Source organism: Callithrix jacchus, chromosome 6 (assembly GCF_049354715.1).
Source record: "Callithrix jacchus isolate 240 chromosome 6, calJac240_pri, whole genome shotgun sequence".
Classification (NCBI taxonomy): Eukaryota; Metazoa; Chordata; class Mammalia; order Primates; family Cebidae; genus Callithrix; species Callithrix jacchus.
In genome coordinates, this window is record NC_133507.1 from 133,392,974 (window position 1) to 133,417,521 (window position 24,548).

At 32.5% G+C, this 24,548-nt stretch overlaps 1 protein-coding gene across 5 annotated transcripts in view; it reads right to left on the reverse strand.

The window, feature by feature from the left end:
- ERBB4 (erb-b2 receptor tyrosine kinase 4) overlaps window positions 1-24,548 on the reverse strand; it is a 1,220,557-nt gene that overhangs the window by 365,821 nt on the left and 830,188 nt on the right. For all 5 annotated transcript variants that reach the window (XM_035306587.3, XM_035306586.3, XM_008999419.5 and 2 more), the window contains exon 5: window positions 22,224-22,289. In XM_035306587.3, coding sequence (XP_035162478.1) covers window positions 22,224-22,289 — 66 coding nt within the window. The remainder of the gene's footprint in view (window positions 1-22,223; window positions 22,290-24,548) is intronic.

Below are 24,548 nucleotides of genomic sequence, written 5' to 3' on the forward strand. Positions count from 1 at the left end.
CAACTTATTTTCATTGCACTTATACATTGTATTTTTTTCATGTTTGCTTCAACCCCCACTAAACTATGGGTTTATTGAAGTTTATTGTATTACTTAAGTTTTAATCTTCAGTAATAAATACAAAGTTTGTTACTTAACACACAAAGTAAGTAAGTATCCCTCCAAGTCAATAGGTAAGTCGTATATTGCTAACTCAATGGCAGTATCTTCTGGGGGTGCTTAATATATTTATCAGAGAGATAAAAAGGTATAGAGAGTTAAAGAAGTAGGTCACTAAGAAATACAAATAGATATTAAAATGCTAAGAAACAGATCATATAAAAATACATATAAATTGAAATCATTGTTAGTTTCCATTATTAGATTTAAATGCTCCTTCAGTTCTGCAGTTGATTATTTCATGATTTCATATTTTTACTTTGGATCCTCTTCCATTGAACATGATGATGGTATTCATAAAATAATGCACAATATTGAATATGAAGAATATTATTCTATTTGGTGTTACCTAATTATTCTCTATGCAGTGCAATCAATGCAAACATCAAATATAGTTTAAACTAAAATGGCACTTGGACTCACCCTCTGTCCTGTTTTTATTTTGTAAAAATAAGGTTACATGCTATTTTTTTACCATAAGCTTATAGAAGATTTGGAAAATAATAAATTTTTTACATCTGGATTTGTGAAGGCATACTTTGTATTTGCAATTTGGGTTACATTAAACTTCAAAATAAATTATTCCTTCTATTAATATTCTGGTACAAAATTCTACATAATAAATCCTCTTGGCCTGTCCCTTCACCTTCTTTAAGTCTTTGATCAAATCACACCTTTGTAGTAAAATCTGCCGCTCTTTAACACTGAATATTTCCCAATCAACTGACCCCTTATGAACCTTTCTCTTCTTTGTTCCCTTTCTTTCTTTCATCTCCCCTCCTTCCGGTATTTTGTTACAGCATCAATTACCATCTAACATACTTCACAACTTATATCACATTTATTTTGTTTCTTGGTGTATTGCTATGTTTGGAACTGTAATGGGCATTTATATAGTTTTATTTATATTTATATTGGATACACACTACATATGATATATATATATATGTATATGATACATATATCATATGTACCCAAACAATTTATATCCACTCATTAATTCTTCATGTCACACATCATGCTTATATTGATATTTCTATCTTTTAACCAAGTAGTATGTTTTGGATGCCCTAATTAGTAATTCATACAATGTAAAGAAAACTTTTTTAAAGGAAACACTTTTAATAGACAGTATCGTACAGAATAAATTCAAGCACAATTCTTCTCTTCTAGATTCAATAAAGTGCTCTGATGTATCAACGGTCACTAATTAAAATAGCAGACATTTGTTAAATAAATAAATTACTAGATTTGAAATGTGTTATCACAGGACAGTTTATCAATTTGCTTCTATTTGACAGCTATTGCTTGGCTGGGAAACAATAGCATGGAGTCAACAATCTTACAAGTCACATCACATTTTAATCATAGATATGTCTAAGTGCTACTTTTTATTTTTAACTGTACAGTGATTTAAAGTAACTAGACAAAATGTTTCAGTGTCTATTTATTTACTTTGGTTTTTCCTGCCAAATTAGAAAATCAATGAAGAAAATAATTATAATGGATAAGACAAGTAACCCTGAATTTAGTTTAAAATTAATTATTAAACATTCATGTTAAAATTTCTCTCTGAATACACTATTTAAATGTGAAAATAGTATTTTATAAATATAATTCAACATAGTACAATCTTTGATTCCACAGCAATTATTGTACTATGGAACTATTAAGACATTTTAAATTATTTAATCATTTGTATTGAATTAACTTTAAATTTTTGACAATAGCAACTTTTTCCACATAGTGGTCAAATATTTCATATTTTTTCAGGGCACTCTGATTTCAGATATTATATTTCATTTTAGAAACATGCAAAAAATTTCTCTAAATTATTATCCAAATGCAGATGCATTCTATACTTCTTATTTAACATGTTAAAAGAGAATTATGGTTTTCATTTTCCAAAAATAGTCTATAATTGATTTTTTATGTAAATTACATTCAACATTAAATATAGGGTGTTTCACTATCAAGATTTTTACATCCCTTAATTCCAAATGAAAATTCAAGAAGCATGAAGCATTTAGACAAATAAAAGGTAGGCAAACACACACACACACACACACACACACACACACACAAACGAACAATAAGCTTGATTTCTAAACAGTGATGGGGTTAAAAATATTTCTTTATATGATTATATGAGACTTGTATCAAGAAAAAAATACTCCTTTACACAATTCAAGGCAACATGCAGGACAAGTGGTGGAAGGGCATCATAGAGTAAATTTACTTAGTAGCATTTTTTGATTAATAAACATTACTTAATGTGAATAAACTCATCAAATTATGCTCATATTTTATTTTGATGGAGACACAAAACAAAAACTACAATTCCTGAAATCAACGAGATAAGTCAGCCTCCACAGGAACATTCACTTATAATTGCTTTGGTTTTTATTAATTCCATCCTTGCCCAAGTATTTCATTACATTTTTTTTCTTGTATTTTGTATCTCTTCTAAATTGCTTCACTGGGTGCATTAAAATATTTGCATCCAGTATTAACTAGCTTAATCATTGGTGATATGCACTAAATGTGATTAATATAAAAGGTAAATACTGGGATGTTAAACTCCTTATATTCGTGTCAGTAAACTTGACATGCGGAATGTGAATCCTTTAAAAATATCCATGAGAATTAGTTGGGTAACATTAAAGGAATCAAACATTTCATGGTAAGCCAGTACTGCTGAGAGAATATCTTATCAAGTCAAAAAATATTAAAAAATTGTTAAGTAGCTTAATCTTATCAGTATCTAAAAAATGAGAAAAATGGCTTAATTACTTCTTTCAATATAATGATTATCAATACTGTGATTAAAGTTACTCCCTTAGAACAAATTTATTTTACTTGAAAAAGCTTGGCAATTTACTAATTAAACACTTATTGTTGCTTCCTAGCAACAATAGCAAAAAAAGACAAAGAATATTCATAAATAATGCAAAACAGAGCACTGACATCACAGTGACAAGAAGATCTCTGTTCCCCCATTAACTATAGAAATAAGGATAAATTTAGGCAAAGTCTTTGTGTTTTTTTGTACTCTGACACCTCCTTCTCCTCCCCTATCTCCTTCCTTCTCTCCTCTATCTTCTCTCTTTCAGTGCCTTTTAATTCTCTTCATTCTCCACCTAGTGGTTCTGAACTGGGTCGTATATTAGATCATTTAACAGAGTCTTTCAAACTTGAATATTGGAATTATATAAGTAAAAATTTTCATTCAGTCAGTATCAGTGGGGCTCAAGACTGTCCATTTCTAATAAGCTCCCAGGTAATATCTCTGCCTACTCATCTACAGACCCCATATTGAGTAGCAGAATATAGAATATGTTTTAAAAATACAACGCCTGAGCATCACCTAGTTCCTATTAAATCAAAATCACTGGCAATTTTCTAGGAGCTTTGGTAGTTTTAATAAGCTCCCAAGGATTCCAGTATTCAGTTTAAAGTTGAGAACCTTTATTTTAACCAGTCAAATGGGAGAAAAAATTTTAAGTCATTTATATCATTTGATTGACTGATTATTTCTTGTCTGAAACTTAGTCACGGTGACTGCTTTAATTTCCTATTTGTGTTGTAAAGCTCTCTATCACTAACTGAAAAATCAAACAAAAATTGATGTGCAAGCAGACAGGAAAATTTGGGAGAGAAATGATCTATATTTTTGATAGAAATGCTGTCTCACTGGTTCTGAAGGCAAACATTATGGATAAATGAGGTATCAGAAAACATCCCTTCTCTAACCCAGCAGCTGTCTGAATGAAAAGTATCTTGGGGCAACCCACAATTCCCTTGCTAAGAACATTTTAATGCATATTTATTTTATTTTTAAAATTTTATTTCAATTTTTATTCAAAGACTCATACCTCTATGCTGTGTTTATTATTTTTGTTGACAAAATTTTGACTAATTGTGTTCATAAAACACATCGTGTTTATTAACTAGACAGTATTTGAATGGAGTGTTTTTATGACACTATTTTTCAGTTACGCACTTCATGGTTTGAGCTGGAAGAGAAATACTTGGGTTAAAATAGAGGTGATACGGGTTGGATGTGAGGAAGAATTATTGACTATTACCAGGATAAAAACACTGTAATGGGCTTCTTAAGTGTTTTTTGTCAGTATTTTAAGGGAAATCTCTTCTAAATGTGTTAGACATCCACTTAATTAAAGATAGGAGGGTTGATGAAATGTTCTCTAGAGGTACCCTCTAGCTCTAAGATTCAATGTTTATTCCTATGAACAATAAAATTGTGACTAAAAGACTGAACACTTTGGTGGTTGTGTAACATGCTTTTAGAAAGCTATCAACGGGATACTCTTGAAGTGAAACACATAAAGCTCACACATCATCCAAGAAGAGGCATTACTTACAGAGCATGTTAAACTGTAAAAAAATTAGGTTCAACGAAACTAATGCCAAACTATACATTGTTATTCATTCTTCCAAAAGAGAATAATTGAACATATTTGTGTGTCCAAGGGCAGGTAGATTCTAAAAGCCAAATAGAAAGATTTAAAATAAAGATATCTGGCCCATCTCCTAAATTCTGACTCTGAAAATCTGGGGAAGGTGTCAGAAAATTCATTTTTTATTTGGAGGCTTAAGTTTTTTTAGAAGTAGATTTTATAAGCCAATATTTCCAAACTTCTGTACTAAGGCACTCTCTTATTTCTAATAAAAGTTTCCCATAGATGGAAAGGCAGAAGCAGAGGTAGGTAGATCTTAAACTAGAATGCTCTTTCCTGTTTCACATTACATCACAGAAGAAATAAGTCAAAAATTATTGTTTCACAGAGTAAGACCTCATCATAAGTTTGTATCCTAATTTTTACAGGAAAATAATTTTGCACTTTAAAGACTTTTCAATTCTTTAAGCCAGCAACAATGTATGATCTAACAAGCCTGTAATCCCAGCACTTTGGGAGACCGAGGAGGGTGGATCACGAGGTCAAGAGATCGAGACCATCCTGGTCAACATGGTGAAACCCCGCCTTACTAAAAATACAAAAAATTAGCTGGGCATGGTGGCGCATGCCTGTAATCCCAGCTATTCAGGAGGCTGAGGCAGGAGAATTGCCTGAGCCCAGGAGGCAGAGGTTTCAGTGAGCCGAGATTGCGCCATTGCACTCCAGCTTGGGTAACAAGAGCAAAACTCCATCTCAAAAAAAAAAGGCTCTCAGAGGTCTTTTGTGAAAAAAAATAATTAGACCTAGCAAAATGGAATCATCAAAAAGTATCTGGGCTTCTAAATGACCACAATCATACACATTTTTACAACACAAAATAAAATATAACTAATTTTCTTTATTACTAATTACTAATTGGTTTGGTGATAGTTACTCTAGATGAACGGACCAGGACATACCATGAAGTATGTACTCCACAGGTAAAATAAGTGCTTAATCCAAAATAGAATCATCTCTGTAGTTGCCCCTGAAAAACACAGAAAATACCTGTACAGTCCTTAATGAAAATGACATTCAGAGTCAGTTAATAAGAGTTGGCTCAGATTTGGCAGCTACTAATCACGTTTGACCTGATAAATCCCTGGTGACCCAGGGACTATGACATGGTAATATTGTTAGTTATGTGAAAGAGGTAAGGGATCTTGTCTAATCCATTCTTTGTCACCACCTGCTTTATTCGTTTACTTAATGAAGTTTTATTCAACCTATTTTATAAAAACATGTTCAATGATTCATTGAGGAATCTTAAAGCTGATTTTAAACTACACACTTGGCCACCAGGGAAATTCTCCCTTCTTAATAGGCTATTAGCATCTCCACAGTTTGTCAGTCAGGATTCAAAAAATATCGCCCTGTTACATTAACTATAAAAATATTCTTGAGGGTTAATATAAGTTACTTTGCATATTCCTTATAGGCCTGTAGATAATTATTTCAAAGCAATAAAGGAAGAATATGAATCTGTATAAGAAGCCTATAGTGTTTTTAAGAATATTTTTAAAAATTAGAATTGAGGTCTGCACCTTACAGTCTGCCAATAAATGATAGGCTGCAGATAAAGTAGTAAAAAATTATAATAATTATATCATAGATCTTTCACAAACCAAGAAATATAGAAAAGTTGGTATTCAAATTTTTAAAATCGCTGTACATTATAATAGACATTTCCACAACTAACCCTGTTGAAAAACAAGAAAAACCCAAAAAAACAAAAATTACCTTATTTCTTTACTTATTCTAGTTCCCTATCCAAAATATAGCAGAGGAAAATACTAGATTTTCCTCTACTAAAATATTTGTAGAGGAGAATATTAGGGCCAGGAGCAGAGGTGGCTCACACCTATAAGCCCAGCATTTGGGAAGCGGAGGCAGGGGGATCAGGCCAGGAGTTCAAGACCAGCCTGGCCAACAATGCAAAACCCTGTATCTACTAAAAATACAAAAATTAGCTGGGCAGAGGCAGGAGAATCACTTGAACCCAGAAGACTGAGGTTGCAATGGGCCAAGATCACATCACTGCACTCCAGCCTGGGCCATGCAGCAGAAAATATTTTTAAATATTTTTTTCAAATAATAAATATTTAGTAATTCTGTCTCAAAAATATTTTTAAAAATTGAAAATACTCACAGAATGTTAAGATTTAAAAAAACACAGAGCATCATACTAGGAGAACAATGAACAAATATATGTTGAACCAATAAATACTGTCTAGTCCAAATTTCTCATTTTATTGATGAGGAAATTAAAACGGAAACAAACTTACTTGCTTATGAGCAAATCTAAAATAATGTTCATACATCTCTAAGAAATATCACTACTTCTTCAGAGTATTTCTGGAAGTTTCTAGTTTTGAAGAGGGTTAAGAATTGGGCAAACTATTAGTGAGTATATAAATTGATACATGATTTGTCGAAGATTAATTTGTCTATCAAATTGTTATATGTAAATTCACATGTGACCAAGCAGTACTATCTTTTTTTTTTTTTGAGATGGAGTCTTGCTCTGTTGCCCAGGCTAAAGTGCAATGGCATGATCTTGGCTCACTGCAGGCTCACTGCAACCTCCGCCTCCTGGGATCAAGCAATTCTCCTGTCTCGGCCTCTTGAGTATCTGGGATTACAGGCGTGCACCACCATGCCCAGCTAATTTTTTTTGTTTGTTTTTGTAATGATGGGTTTTACCATGTTGGCCAGTCTGGTCTTGAACTCCTGGCCTGAGGTGATCCACCCCACCATGGCCTCCCAAAGTGTTAGGATTACAGGTGTGAGCCACCGCACCCAGCCAAGCAGCTCTATTTCTAGAAATCTGACTTATAAAAGAATGTGCACCTGTGGACAAATATGTATATGAAAATACTCATTAGTTGTTACTGAGAATAAGAATAATACATAACCTAAATTTCCACTAATAAGGAATTATTAATTATAGTACCTTGGAAATAGCTGCAGCATTAAAAAGAGAATGAGATTGGTTTCTATGTATTGAAATGTAAGGGTTTTAAAAACATAATGTGCAGTGAAACAAAAGTAAGGCATAGAAGAATAGATATGCCATACCAATTTTTGTAAAACACACAAAAGTCCCACAACTTTTATGTGCTTATGTATATATGTAAGTATAAATACAGACACATATATCAATATTACCATAAGGTAATCATTCTATGAAAAAATGTAGGTTGGGGAAGTATATTTACTGATGGGAAGACATTATTTTTAACTCTATAAACTGATTATCAGATGAATTAAAAAAAACTATACCAAAATAATCTGTGCATTTGGCAGAGGAAGTTAATTATCCCAGTGTTACAGATGAGGAAGTTATATTTAAAAACTAGTTTATCCTAGGTCAAATAATAAGCTATTATCAAAGTGGAGTTTAAAATTAGTTTTCTGACTCATACACCTTCATTTATGTGGTTTCATTAACAGTCACACATAGTAGATGTCTAAATGTAAAAATCAAAAGGAGTAAAATGGGAGAGAAAGATAGTTTCAGGAATGGTTTTAAATGCAACACTGAATAGCTAAAGTAATCAAACACGTAAAGTAATATTACACCTCTGAAAAACAGTTGGCTGAGGCTATTTTAACTAATATGATTATGAGTGATGATAATGAAAACTAAGATATTACTCAAATACTCTTTATATCTCAGACCCAAAGAGGGCCAACACTGAAGTCTATACCTCAGTAAAAAAGACTTCTAAAGGAAACCACTTTAAAGGGTTATACCACAAGCATGTTTTGAGGGTATACAAAGCATATGTTTTGCTTTTCTCCTCATAGAACACATTTAGAATTATCTTGACAATCAGGCCAAGCAGACTGGCTCATGTCTGTAATTCCAGCACTTTGGAAGGCTGAGGCAGGAGGAGCTTTTGAGTCCAGGTATTCGAGATGAGCCTGGGCAACATAAGGAGAACTTCTCTCTACCAAAAAGAAAAAAGAAAAAAAAATAGCCAGGCATAGTGTGTGCATCTATAGGCCTAGCTACTTGGGAGGCTGAGGCAGGAGGATCACTTGAGCCCAGGAGTTCAAGGTTACAGTAAGCTATGATTGTGCCTCTGTGTTTCAGCCTGGGCAACACATTGAAACTCTGTCTCAAAAAAAGAGATTAAAAAAGATAATCATGTCCTCCTACAAGTCAAATGCTTCTTTGCAGTGTTTTTCAAACTCTTTTTTAAAATCACAATTTACAGGACAAATAACATTGTATCATCATGGCGCAGTACATACATACTTGATGAAATGTTTTCAGGAATAATATTGACCCTAATTAGTACAAGAGCATTTTGATACTGCCTTTTCTATTCTATTCTAATCTAATCTGTTCTGTTTTATTCCAATCTATCATATTTCAGTGAAAATTTACTTTTTGGGCTGGGTCCACTGATGTGATTTTATAATCTACTAACAAGATGCAACCAGCAATCTAAAACTATTGCCTTCTTGCATGAAAAAAGGCCAAATTCAGAAATTAAAGAAACCAATCTGTGTGCTCTTTTTAATATGTGCAGCAAATTAGCCTTCTAATGAATTCAGGAATTTAGAGCCACTGTGATAAAATTTCCTTTTTCTGAAGTTTTTGGATCCCAGAAGATATGGAAAATCAATGCAGAATACTGCCTGCCATAATGCCTTATCTTCAGAATTGTACCATTGAAACTGATTATTCTCATTGGTTTGTGCTTTTTATTCCCACCATAATTACTGGAAATTTGGGATCATTCTGTCTCAATTTCTCCTACATGGCAGTATATTAAATTGTGGGTCAATACAAAACAACCTTTTGGATCCTCTCCATGCATTATATTTATAGAAAATAATACAATCTATAGATATTAAAGCTTTTATGGCTGATTAATATATTGATAAAAGAAATTATTGTCTCTCTAATTCAGAACAAAAGTTTGGAAAGCCTCAAAATTTACCAAAAAGTCATGTCACAATAAAGAGGGTATTACTTATTATATTTGTTGTTCCTTCCTTCCTTAAAATTCTGAAATTACATATGCAATACCTATTTTCAGGGAAATATAATACGGATATGTAGAATTTAAAACAATTCACTTGTCCTCTTACTACAGCAATAACCAGTGTCAACTTTTGAGTCTCTATGAATGCTTCACCTCCCTATTATGGTTCCACACTAGTATGACAGTTAAGAGAACACAAAATGCAAAATCAAAAGTAATTAGAAATACCCCAGATCTTTATAATTTTCAAATCCAGGAGGGGGACACAATCTCCTTTCCTGCCTCCAAAAAATTATCCCATGAATCTACATTTCTCTAACATGAAGAAATGTCTTATTCTCCTCCTTCAGAACTTTTTCTTGCCCCACTTCCTCTTGTCTCTCCTACCTTATTTCCAGTACGTATACTGAAATGATTATGAGATTAGAATTAGATAATACATGTGAAGCTGTCAGCACAAAACTGGCATAATGGATAATAAAGGAAGTTCTCTGGAGATGACTTTACATAATTTTGACTTTACATGACAGCTACTTTTGACTTTACATAATAGCTGTGCTAGATTAGACAGACACATTACTTAACCTTTCTGTGCTTCAGTTCTTCATCTATAAAATAAAAATAACAATTGTACTTACCTCATGAAGCTGTTACAAAGATTTTATGTATTATGGAAAATCATTAATTTGGAATAGTGCCTAATATACAGTGAACAGTATATAAATATTGGCTCTTGGTTTTGTTAAGTAATTGATAAGTAGATAGTTATTCTCTGCTTTTGGCTTGGTATTTTTAACTTAATATTATATCATTAATAGTCTTTTGTAGAAGCATAAATATGCTTCTGTTGTATTATTTTTCAAAGCTCTATATTATACTATTATATGAATATGCCCTAACTGAATCAGCTTTCTAAGATATTACATTTTAATATTTTTTACTATTGTAAATACTGCTATAATACATACTATTTAACATTCATTTTGTGCATATGATAATCTAAGTGTTAAAATAATACATTTTGTGGTTCAAGAAAATGTATATTTTAAATCCTTTGACACCAATGACCAATTAGTCAACATGGTGATTTTTACCTATTTATAGTCTACCAAGAATAACTGATACTGTTCCAATCTCCACACTTTCCTTCTTACTAGGAGTTATGTGAATATATTTTTAATTTATAAAATTGTACATCATTGATTATAAGTAATGCCTAGAATTTTTTGCAGATTTTTTGTATATTCACCTCTTTAATTTTATTAAAATTACTTTTAAAATACAAAACTATACTTAACTATAATGCAGCTAAAATGATCTTTTTCTTTTTCTTTTCCTTTTTATTTATTTATTTATTTATTTTTTTGAGATGAAATCTCTTCTGCTGCCCAGGCTGGAGTGCAGTGGTGCAATCTCGGCTCACGGCAACCCCTGTCTCCCCGGTTCAAGGTTCCAGCGATTCTTGTGCCTCAGCCTCCCGAGTAGCTGGGGTTACAGGTGCCCACCACCACTTCTGGCTACTTTTTTGCATTTTTAGTAGAGATGGGGTTTTCCTATGTTGGCCAGGATGGTCTCGAACTCCTGACCTCAAGTGATCTGCCTGCTTGGCCTCCTAAAGTGCTGGGATTACAAGCATGAGCCACTGTGCCTGATCAAAAAATGATTGTTTTCTTATATTTTATTTTATATTTGTTATGTAATGTCTAAAATGACAGTCATCATCCTGTAATTTTTATCTCTATTTTTTTCTAGTACTTTCAGTTATATTACATGTTTTAAAATTTTTATTCTATAATTCATCAATCTGTATAGGTCTATCTGCATATAGATTATAGTCTATTTCATGCTCTTTAAACTTTTAATGTATAATCCGTTTTATGCCTTTTGTTTTATTGTAGGGATCTAACTTCATCTTATTCCATATGTGAACCATTTATTCGTACTCTGTTAAATAATCTATGCTTTTGTCATTTAAAAAAAAGGTTTGCAAAACCTAAATTACTATAGACATTTGCCCCCATCTGGACTTCATTAGATTTCATTGAGACAATACCATTCTGAACCAATTCTATACTGTTTTAATAGTTACTACTTTTTAACATTTTAATACTTGATAGAGAAAATCATTCCACAGAGTTATTTCTTTCAAACATCTGGCTATTTTATTAAATGTATTTTTAAGAGATTCTTTAGATCATTTTTATTCAATTAAAAAAGCATTGGTAATTGATTAAAGATAGTTAAAAATACAGCTTAATTTTAGAAGAACTGAAATTTTCATAGCATGAGCATTTCTATCTTAGAATGCAGTAATTCTCCATTTAATTCTGTGGTTATACCTTGGTGAAATATTGTAGCCTGGTTTTTCTTTTAAATTATCAGCAACTAGTCATTAACATCAGAATCTTTCTGTTCCCTCATTCCCTCCTTTTTCTAGTGAATGTAATTACATACATCTTAAATACATACAACCATCCTTATTGTAGAGGAAAAGAATCATCCTGTGTGACAGTTATTCAAGAAATACTGAAATCAGAACAAAACCTGTAGGTATTCTTGTGGTCATTTTGCTCCATACATTCCATTAGAACAAAATTCATAGGCAAAAAGATTTTAGATAGATAAAAAATAACTGTCTTCGGTGACATCGTAATATGTACAAATTATTTTTTTAAATATTTTTGTATGTTTTTATAACTCATCGTAAATCAATATAGTGACTATTTCTTTGGAAAGTGCCCATGGTAATGGAGAAATACAGCCACGACAATATAATAAATTGTTGAGTAATATATACAATTTATATTGGCTTGAGAAATAAAATCTTTATGTTTGATATTTAGAGAATTCACATTTATGCTAATATAATGAGCAAAAATGTGACTTGGCATAAGAGAAGTTGATCTGTATCCAGTTACCCTTTCTTATCCTCTTTCATCCCTACACTTAACTATTTCTTTAATCACATTGATTAATTTGAAATAGAAGATAATACATTTCAGATAAATGTAAGGTAGAACTTTAAGAAGAATATCTTTCTCCCTACTTGCTAAATTCTCTAACCATAAGAGTGGTAGGTAAGTGCTTGCTGTTTCTAGAATAAAATCTTACACTTCTTTCCATTTCTGTAGCCAGAACAGTATAGGTGTCCTATTCATCAGAAGCATGTAACATGCAGGTGATTTTGAAATTTTCTCTTTGATAGTCAAATATGGTTACTCTAATGACAGTCAGCTCTTCTGCTGTGAAGACACAACTAATTGAGAATAAGTTGTCATCACCACCAAAATAACAAAATTATGTTATTGGTAGAACTTCCAGATATATCTAACTGTTCTTCTCAATGTCCTATTAATAATCCTTCAAGAGTATTCACTCTCTGATTTCTCTCTTTAGAATAGCTGCCAACAACATCCCACAGTTTGCATTCTCCCAATCTATCTATATCTGTATCTATATCATCTATAACTATATATATAGTTATACATAAACACACACTAAATAATTGATTGACAGATAGATAGATAGATAGATGATAGACAGAGATGATAGATAGATAGATAGATAGATAGATAGATAGATAGATAGATAGATAGATGATAGATAGATAGATGACAGAGGAACTTGTTGAAACTGAAGTTCTGAAATTGAGTTAGAGGTAGGACTACATCTCTAGTTGCCTAATGTCCCCAGTTTAATATTCTTTTGATTGTTTCCAATATTCCTCACCTTTGTCTTGTATCTCACCCATAGCATGACCACAGAACAGGAACAATTTTATACCCCTGAGGCCCTTGGCTTGGCATTAAGTACTATCTTCTGAATCCCATTAAACTGTAATATACAGAGCATTTCAAATATATACATCTCTCATAGTTAAAATGAAACAACTTGTTCTTTTAAATCTTAGAGGAAAGTCATTAAATTACAACACAAATTATCAACTTATGTCAAAATGAAGAGCACATCTGGGAAGATTTTTCTTATTTCTACCAGTAAATTATTGAGGCACTTTCTGAAATGTTCAATGTACACAAGTAATTGGTTCGTTCTAAAGTTTACTTTAATTTTACAGTATCTCCAGAAACTAAAAATTCAAAAAAGAAAAATGCAAATAATTGAAATCAATCAGAGGTCTTATGGATGTACAAAGTTATTAGTAAAATACAAGGGTTTTAATTAAAGATGTTGGCGTTTACAAAGGCTCACTGTTATCCTGATTGATGGGGCCTGCTGGCTCAGCTCTTTCTCTGTTCCCCATTAGCTCCCACTTACTTTTCTCTGCTCTAATTGGATATTTACCACATCGGCACCTTCTTTTTAAACAACATTTGTAGCACAAAGAATGTAAATACAATTACACTTTAGACAAATTATATGTGTATGCATGTGTATGAGTATAATTAGTTTATTATCTTCATAATTTGTCATTTTGGTTTCACAATCTACAGGAAACTCTTGAAAATTTCATGGCAAAGGATACAATTTAATTTTCAACTGCAACATTTCTTGCTGAAATTTTGAGGAACAAAAATACATAATCACTTTCTTAGATTTTAATATTTTTCTTCAAAGCAGTTCCAGATATACTTTTGAATAAATAAAAGGAGACATATATATTTCTAACATTTTTTCTTAGGTATAAATAAAATGCATCAGCCAGGGTAAGGTTTTGTTTTTTTCCCTATTTATCATTAAACTGAAACTTTTAATATATTGCAAATGTTAAAGCAATTTTCTTCATGCCTAAGCATAATAAATTATTGAGGAAAATGCAAAATGAGTTCTAAATTTTCCTAGTATATTCTATAATGTCTGTATGGAAACAATAAATAACATAAAACGTGGTTCGGAACAAGGTTTTAATTTGCCAATGTAGTAATACACCATATTAACAAGTATCGACAACAAAACAAATACAGTGTTGGTCTTTATTTTACTATTATTCTACTTTTAATTAAAAAAAGATTTTGAGGTAAGCTGGCAGGTTCTATTACTTATGATAGTCTACGAAGACTATCATAAGCAAGTAAGAAATAAGGGGTAAATCCCATCAGAAGAAATTTTCTTTCGGTTAAAGTAATGCAATAGTCAGTTTAATGACATTCAAATGGAGAGAAATATATCTGTTTACTCCAGTGGTTAAAGTATTCATTTTTTCATTAATTTTGTGGTATTTCAATTCCTACAATACATAATGCTTTTAACATTGTCACATTCACATTTTTTAATCAGCTTATCAGCAAGAAATATCACTTATAAAGAAACTGAGAAAAGTAAAGAGCGTGCTGAGTGGTTATCAGCCTAGAAAAGTTCACAGTTATGACTACTTTCATGCAAAATGTATGCAAGGGTCAGGAAAATCAAACTGTAATATTTGGATATGTGCCTTTTCCCCTCCTCACCAAAATGCAGTGACTGAGATAACACCAGGGCTAGGAGGACAAAAGGAATGTGTAAAATGAAACAACCACCCTTTCTGATAATGGGATACGGGAGAGAGCTGGCCTGATACTGTACTTAAAGATAAAAAAGGACATGCAGCATCCACTTTAAATGAGACAAGTGTACTCCATATATCTTGCAGGGATAGTGATAATTTTGTTTCTTTAATCATTATTATTTATATATTAAAGCTCAGTCTCTCTCATACCTAAATCTATAGAGCTCAGACCTTAGGACTCAGTTCTTATGAACAGAGAGAGTTGTCATTCTTACCGGCAAACCTGCTAAATAATACTTCTATAAGCTTCAGACTTCACACGGCAGATAAGTTTGTTTCCCCTGACATGACTACATTAATCCACTGAATCAATTTACTTAAGCTGTGCTATGGAGCAGTGGAGCCACGATTTAACTGAGCTTAAAAGTACTTTCAAGTTTGAGTCACTGCTCCACATGTAACGTAGCTCTCAGTGTCCAATCGTTAAATTCTACTTTGACCCTTTGCAACTATGTGAGAAATATTCTTGTTGGGTTTATAGCGTCATGATGCTCTAACATCCAGAAGGATTTAAGGAGAATAAATTCATGATGTTTTAGAAAATCAGACATATGAGTAACACAGGAAGAGGGGATCACTAGGTTAGATTTTACAAGCACAATCAACTTACATGAATATTTACAAAATTCCTTCAGTTGAATGAGTTATTTTTAAAGAATTTATCTAGAAAATATTTCATATGTTAGGAACACATTTAAAAGCAGCTACTAGTTTCTAATATGAACATAATGAAATGCTACGGAGGAACAATTAAATTATTTAACATGCAATCAGGCTAACTGTGGCATTCAAACAAGGACACAAAATAACTTGCAAAATGTGACTAAATTTTACTAAAAATATACTACATTTTATTAAACATGTAAAAAATTCTACCGAAATTTCTATCTGGTAGGTTTGCATAGTGAACCGTTGTTTGTAGTAAGTTGTCAGTTTGTTCACATTCTTCTTCCACTTAGCTAAATCTATTAAAAACAAAAACAAAAACCTTTTCTTCATTTCTTCTGTTTAAAACCTCTGGCCTCCCACAGACCTCCCCTCAAGCTCACTCTTGTTGTGACCAGCTTCTTTGTTTCTCTGTATCTCTATTCAGAGATGTTTTCAGTCTGATCACCACTCTTTGCTTCATTTCACACTAACAAGTCATTCATTTTCATGAACTTGTTCTCCCAGAGCCTGGGCCATTTGTCTTTAGCATGGCTTCTCACCATTTAGTGACAAAGAGGATAACTCCCAGCACATTTGCTAGGAGACACCTGTGGGAAGATGTCAGCATTGATAAGGTGTAGTAAATGAAATACATGCTTCACTTCAGTTTCCTTAGCTGAGGTCTGGGGCTTTTAAATGCTTTTTCCTCCTTTTCCCAATGTAATAAAAGTCTCAAAGAATAATTATCCACAAAAAATAAGGAAATAACTTGGTGAATCATGAAGTTGAATACTTTCAGAGAAGCATTCACTAAAGTGAAATTATTTTAGTTACAGAGAAATAGGTCATTTGTAAATAATATATGATTATGTCTTTCAGACCCTAAAATGTACTTTTTTGTAGTCAATCTGCAAAAGCAGAATATTGTCAAAAACTTACATAGCATGTTTTCTGATTTTTAAAAGTTAAGCCAGGGTCAGATATAAGTGTATCTTTAGTGGACCTAAGAGGAAATAATATGTTTTAAATAATAGAAGAGTCATTGGAAATCCAGAGAAAGCCTAAAATAATTTACTTTAAAAAAAAATGGATCATGTATGTTACAACACTATGGGATCTCTGGAGGTCTCATGTTCTTATGGAATCTCTCATAAGATCTGATTCTCAAAAAATATAACCTAAATTCTAAAATTCTGGTCTTATAATAAGTATGTTTTTGAGTAGTTCCAAAGTACTTTTTGCCTTAGGATGCTGTGCTCTTTAAATACTGATAAGTAATTTCGCTTTCAAGTAGCTCAGACTGAGAGAGAGGAGGGCAGGAATGAATGTCAAGGGCAAGCAGCCTCCAACCCCACTCCAGGGCTTTTGCTTTTCCATTTCCCAGCCACCAGGTGTCAGTAGACTTCACAAGGTGGAACTGGTCTATAGGAGTTTGCCTTCCATATCCATTCATTCAGATTCAAATTGGGGTACGTTTTATGACAGTATTCCTTTTAGTTTATTATCATATCGGCTATTATTGATTGGGTTTTGGATACGCTAAAAATTATTTAAGCCCTTCAACTGCTTTGTTGTATTGAATTTCATTGTGCCCCTCGCCTTCCACCCCCTGCCAAAAAATAAAAACCCTCGGTTAAGTATAACTATGTCCAATCTATAGACATGGTAATGATATTTTAAAAGATGAAGTCATTTTCCCACGATAGAATGTGGAAACAACTGGGATTTGTATCTTTCAACTAATTTCAAATCAAACATCCTTGACTACTAACCTGTGCTATAAAATATGGTATCCAGGAAACAGTTGTTTTTAGATTGAGAACACTAAGGTTAAAATTACAGGTATTGGCTGTGTAAATTTAACCCTTTAATCATTTTCTCTAGTTATATTTTCTCAGTTGTAAAATGGGGTTAATGTAACTTCTCTTTTTAACTCACAGAAATATTATGAATATGAATTTTTAAAATGGAAATGTTTAATAAAGTTCTATGTTAATTTGTATACTATTCTAAAATTTGGCCAGTGTGGTGGTTCACACCTGTAATCCTAGAGTTTTGGAAGGCCAAGGAGAGAAGATTGCTTGAAGCCAGGAGTTCGAGACTAGCCTGGGCAATGAAGAGAGACTCCTGTCACTATTTTAAAAAAAAAGTAGCTGAGTGCAGTGGCATGTGCCTGCAGTACCAGCAATTCAGGATGCCAAGGTGAGAGAGTTGCTTGAGCCTAGGAGTTTGAGTCTGCAGTCTGCAGCCAGCTATGATTGTACCACTAACTCCAGCCTGGGCAACAGAGTTATACACTGTCTCTAAAACAAAATAATATAAAGTAAAATAAATTTTATATCTGTGTATATTAGGTACATGTATATGTTGAGTTTAAATTTGGTAGGCTTTGTGGAGTAAGCACAGTGACCATTAAACCAATTTTAGATTATAGAAAGGATAGCTTCTATGCTGAAAAATTAGCTGAATTAAGTAACTTCATGTCTGATGATTTGATACATGAATTATAACTCAATGATTTTCTTAGTCAAGATTCCCTCCCACCTGCATTTGGTAGCAAGTAATAAAACTCCATTCAAACATACTAGAAGAACATCGTGTTTCTTACAGAGTCTAAGGATAGAAGTGTGGCTAGACCTCATGAAACATAGAGAACTGGGAGGTAAACATTGACAAAAACTGTTATCCTTCCTTTCCTCAACTCTCTGTATGACTGCTTTATTCTTTAGTGTCTTTGACGATTGGTTCTTTCTGCTTCTCATTAACATACGTGATTCAAAAATGGAAACCTCAATTAGCTTTAACATCTCTTCAGGTTCAAGTTTCTAAGGTTATGTAACCAATACTTCTGGATCCCAAATCTAAATTCTCTGGAGAGAGAATCTGATTGGCCCAGCCTGGTCAATTATCTACCACATTACAAGATTCTCAATCCTCAGTACTATTTTGTATTTCTATTGACTAATGCTTTGTTTAGGTAGGGGTGGGAGAGGCTTTCCTGTGCATTGCAGAATATTTCACATCATCTCTGGTCTCTACCATACTAGTGCCAAAAGATAATCCCTCCCACCCCACCTCCATGATGTGACAACCGCAATTATTAAATGTCCCTTGTGGGGCAAATCACTTCTGGTTAAAAAACACTGCCCTGTGAAGTAAGGGGTAAAGTGTCCCATAAAACAAACATGCCTACTGGGACTGATCATCTAGAAGGGGGTATTTTTCAGAGAAGGCCATGTGTCTACTTGACAATTATCTTGAAAGTGATCTATTATATAAATTAGAGATGTTCGTGGAAATTATAACTTTGGTAAGTTTTATCCAACGTAAGCAGGTCTGCTAAAATAAATTAAAAGGTTCACAATTTTTAGCACTCTACAGTTCGAAGGAAAATTTCAATCAATGTTAGAGAAAACTCATATATGTTGTTTTCCCATTCTACCCAAATACAGTAATTTTCAAGTTTTCTACTCATATATCTCAATCTGAGAATAATGATTCACCATCTATATATATATAATATAGAATATGTATACACGGAGTCTTTCTTGGTATCTGCAGGAAATTGGTTCCAGGATCCCCATAAATACCAAACTCCATAGATGTTCACTTCCCTTATATCAAATGGCATATAATATTTGAGTATAAAATACACACATCATCCTGTATACCTTAAATCATCTTTATATTACTTATAATATCTAATACAATGTAAATGCTATGTAAATAGATGTTATAAGGTATTGTTTTTTTACTTGTATTATTTTAAATGTATTTTTAATTTGTATTTTTTTTTACTTGTTTATTATCCTAATTGTTTTTTTACAAAGATTTTTGATCTGCAATTGCTTGAATCTGCCATGTGGAAACCAGTGATATGAGGGACGACTGTAAAATCTATACATATAATCTAACTATACTACTGTATTATGTAATCTGTAAAAATACAGGTAAAATAAGACAGATGAAATTAATAATTAAAATAATTTTAAATTATTTATAGTATTACTGAATGCACTATATGAGACTTCTGAACTAGAAAAGATGACAGAGGCCTTTTTCTTCCTTTTAAATTCAACTATAAACCCTGAAAGTAACACAAGAGGCAACCAAAGGAGAAATCTGAAAGGTGGTGGGAGGAAGTAATTTGGGTTTGGTATCTGGCACTGGAGGAAGAACACAACAGCAGGGTGTCTTAAGTCTCCCACCAGCAGAAGAGAGATACACCCCAGCGTTTCCCAATCTAAGCCCCTTCATCCCTCAGATCTATGATGAGTCCGTCAACAATACTAGCTGAGCCCCACCGGCCTGAGATTTTCCTCCTCTACCAGGAGACAGTGTGTGCCTGGGCCCACCAGAGTGGCTCAGCCACAACAAGGAGCTTTTGCAGAAGCCTCTTTGACCCCTCTGTAAAATAAATAAATGAATAAATAAGTAGATGAGTGAGTAAAAATTCATTTTTAATTTTGATACCTCAGAAGCTTTTTTTGCCATGAAATGACAGTGGCCATCTAGCATTTTGGCAGTCTCTTTGGTTACTTGTCACTTATCACAGTGTTGCAGATTTTTCTTTATTTTAGAGAACCTGACTTCCTGCAAGTGGCCAAATCGGTGTCATACAAGCATTGCGATGCAACTTAGCCTTGACTTCTTTGCTATTGAAAGAATGTCTCCAAATGTTGTGAATCAATTTCACACGATAATCTCATCTTATTTAGAAATCTGTTTAAAATTATTGTCGAAGCATTCCTGCCATAAAACATTGTTTCTACAAAATAAGTTAATTTAAATCTACACTGAGATACTATTTTTCATCTAACCCCTTGATGAGGATCTAAAAATTCCCGAATGAACTGCTTTGTCCAAAGAATAGGGAGGGAAACAGGCATTTATATACACTGCTCTCAGTAGAGCTAATTGTTCCAACCTCTACAGAAAACAAGATCTTCATTTTAATGAGCTCTACCAATTTCCAAATCCACATGTCTATGACTATACTAATTCACCTCTAGAAATTACTACAAATGATTCATACGCATGCATGGGTTGAAAAAATCAACTTGCAGTACAACACGTAGAACATGCTAATATTTGAATAAAAAGTGGTGAATGCACACTTCCTTGGGTATACATAAATTATTTTTGGAAAAATACACCAAAGTAGCCAATAATATTTGTTGCCTATGGATGGCTGAGGGAAAAGGTCAGACTCACATGGGAAGATATTATTTTACCTTATACTCTTTTCTGTTTCATAAATTTTACATATGAGAATGCTCACGAATTAAAATTAATAAATTTAAGAATAATTTATCATTGAAAATATATTTTTCATATATTTATTCTTTGGTGATTCACAATAAAATAATTCTTTTTGTATTTCTTTATTAAAATAGAATCTAGCAAATATTGTGAACTGGGAATTATTAGAAATCTGTAAACTTTCAAAGAGTATGACAAATTTCTACAACATCTAATATTTGTATGTTTGAATCTTTAATAATATTTTCTGTGTCATCTATACTAATGAAGAAACATGCCAACTTGTCACGACACTTTTTTCCATAACTTATTTCAGTCATTTTTATTGTTACAGGAAGAATGTGTGTTTACTACTTGTATAGGACATTTTATTTTTCATTTTTAAAGAAATCATGTATTCTTAAGATTCCTGAAAGCTCAGTGCTGATTTGATTATTAAACAACATTAAAAATGCTGAAAAAACTAGATATTTTTCTTTATATTCAGTATGCTTTATTATTATATGTCTTAGCAATGATGATCGCTTCATGTTTTCTTTAGCTAATGACTAATCCAAGAAACAACATAAACTACGGGCAATAGTTACTGTCAATAATGGTGACTATTTCCATAATTCATAAAGTTTGTATCCCTGTGCCTGGGACAGTGCCTGGAATACAGGGGCATATAGTACCCTTTCTTTTTCCTTTCCTTTTCTTTTTCTAATGAGTAAATAGTGAAATAACTAGTTAGTGAACGGACTGAACCCAGGTTAACTGAACCCAGTTAACCTGAAATTGAGTTACTATTTTACAAACATTGGATTTCCCACTTCTACTGATGTCAAAACAGGTTCAGTGAACGGACTGAACCCAGGTTAACTGAACTCAGTTAACCTGAAATTGAGTTACTATTTTACAAACATTGGATTTCCCACTTCTACCGATGTAAAAACTCTTAGATATAGTTAATATCACCACAGCTATGCTGTTGAGATCATTAACCTAGAAACCACGAAGAAACCTAAGAATCAATTATATCTTAAGTTCCACTTGAAAGAATGAAATTGGGTTTTCTTGGACCAAAGCAAATCAACCACAAGGAGGCAATAGCTCATTGTATGTTTTAGATGACCAGAGGCATGAAATGTACTAATCCCTAAAATTCCTTGACCACATCAAACCTGTGTGCTCTCACTGATGAACACTTACAAGTCTGGCAATGATTTTCTGTGGGTCCCCAGCAACGGCCAGTACAGGACTTATGGCAACGTCCACCTGCAGAAAAGGAAAAGGGAAAAAGGACATTCATGTTATAATCTTTCACTCCTTGACCGGGAGTAACTCCTCAAAGGAAATACTCCTGCTCCTTTACGAGGATTTTTATGTCATACTAGAGTAGAAACACAGCCCATAAGCTGCCACTTAAGTAGGAAAACCTGAATGTCAAATATATGTGAAAATAAAGTACAATCACATGATATTCAAATTGTCTTATTATTTTATAGAAAGTTAAAACAAATGAATTTGTGAATTTTCCCAGAAAATCGAAAGCAAATAATTATATTAAATAAGTTTCACTTTGACTATTGAGCATTATTATTCTCTTGATCTATTCTACTTGATATAACTTCCAGAGATCACATCTTACCTAAAGCAACATGTTAAAAAGTAAAGCAATAGTTAAAAATAAGTTGAAATATATGAGAACAAGAACATATTCTTATAAACACATGAAAAGTTATCAGAATAAATAATAAAATTATGCATTTAAGCTATATTTTTGAAAGCTTAATTTTAATTAATATATACTTCTAAAATATTTGTTAACATAATTTGCATTTTCAAATATAAGCCTTAATCTCCTATAGTGGCATCTTCTTCTACCATAGGTATTTGCCTCAACAAACATGGTTGTCCTACAAAGAAATTCCTATCGGGCTCAAAATAAAGAATATTGGCTAGAAGAAATTATGTAAAATGACTTCCTTTGAATCTTCTTTCTGAATTTTATAGGTTCATCTAAATTTCTGTGGGCACATGACTCATTTTTAGAATAAAAAACAGATGTTAAAAATCTATTAAAGAGTAAAATTTTTCCATAAACATAAATGTTTTCTATGACATTTCCTAAAATGTTTCTTATTAAACCTTATCAATTATCTAATATTAATTGTTAATAGGCTACTCCCATTCAAAGTGTTTAGCAAAGTTAATTATATTATAAATATTATCAAATAATGTCTGATCAAGATGTTCCCATCTTTCTTTAAGTTTTTAATTCCTAAACCAGAAAGTTCTTACAACCTGGAGTGTTTTCCTGACCCCAGTGAAACTGTCTAAGTGAGGCTATACTGTGGAATGCACACACAGTTAACATACTGATTCAACAGACACTTTCTCTGGCTGAACCTCAGACTATTCAGATGGTCTACCTTTGAGGAAGTAAACCATACTATTTCCAAATTAATACACTACTTAGGTTCAATTCAAGTCATCTTCTTAAAAGTACGGAGATCTTTGCTACAATAGAGTTTATTTAAAGCAATGCTGTTTGTGAGGTACTGCTGCTGACATCACCAGTATATAATATCCTGTCACTCTGCCATCTGTTTATTTAGAGCCAAACACATTATAACAACATAATGCAAGCTCATTGTAGCTGACAGGAAAAGGCCTCCATCTGGCCTCAACAATATAACTTTAATCAGTGATAATGATAATTATTATTAAAAACTTACAGGAGTTCTTTTGTACAAAGCGAATAAATCTAAATTGATTTATACCAGCGGAAATTAGAAAGGACTGTCAGACAAAATAGGAAGCAGTGAAAACTTTTTGGAGTACCAACTTTTTTTATAAGCAAGTAGCTAATGTAAATGTGTTTTCTGAGATTTGATATAATCCTCTAAATTCATCCATTAAATGGTCTGTTAAATGAAGATAGCTGAAGCATAAGATAATCTAACATTTAATCTATGATTTATTTAATTATGGTTGGGGTTCATAAAATATTTGGCCTTATTCTTTGTGGCCAGAATACTAACTGACTGGAAAAAAAAAGGAAGAACAGAAAAGATACACAGGAAAGAAAAGAAAAAGTAAAGAAAGGAGGAAGGAAGAAAGGAGCTAAGTAGAAAATTTAAATTAGATATTTTAATATTCTCAATGTTTTTCTCTTACTGGATTAATTTTTTAATTTCTTATTCTTGAAATTTCAATTTGCCACCCAGACATCTGCTACCAGATTAAATATAAAAAGGAATGTTGCTAAAAATGCTGTTGATGGTTCTTGACAAAATATTAGGGGAAGGCCCACCTATTTGAAAATGTGACATAGTACCCACACACACAAAAAAAACAAGTTTAAATAATTTAACCTTGACTGTCTACTTGCTATTGTGGAAACAGTTTTTGGTAGTTTCTATTTTTATCTATATTTAAACAAAAATATTATTTCTATAAAATAAGTCACCAATTGCTTCTTTTTTTGGATTGTACTCAAGTTTTAAACTTCCTCCGTCCCCTCTGGAAACC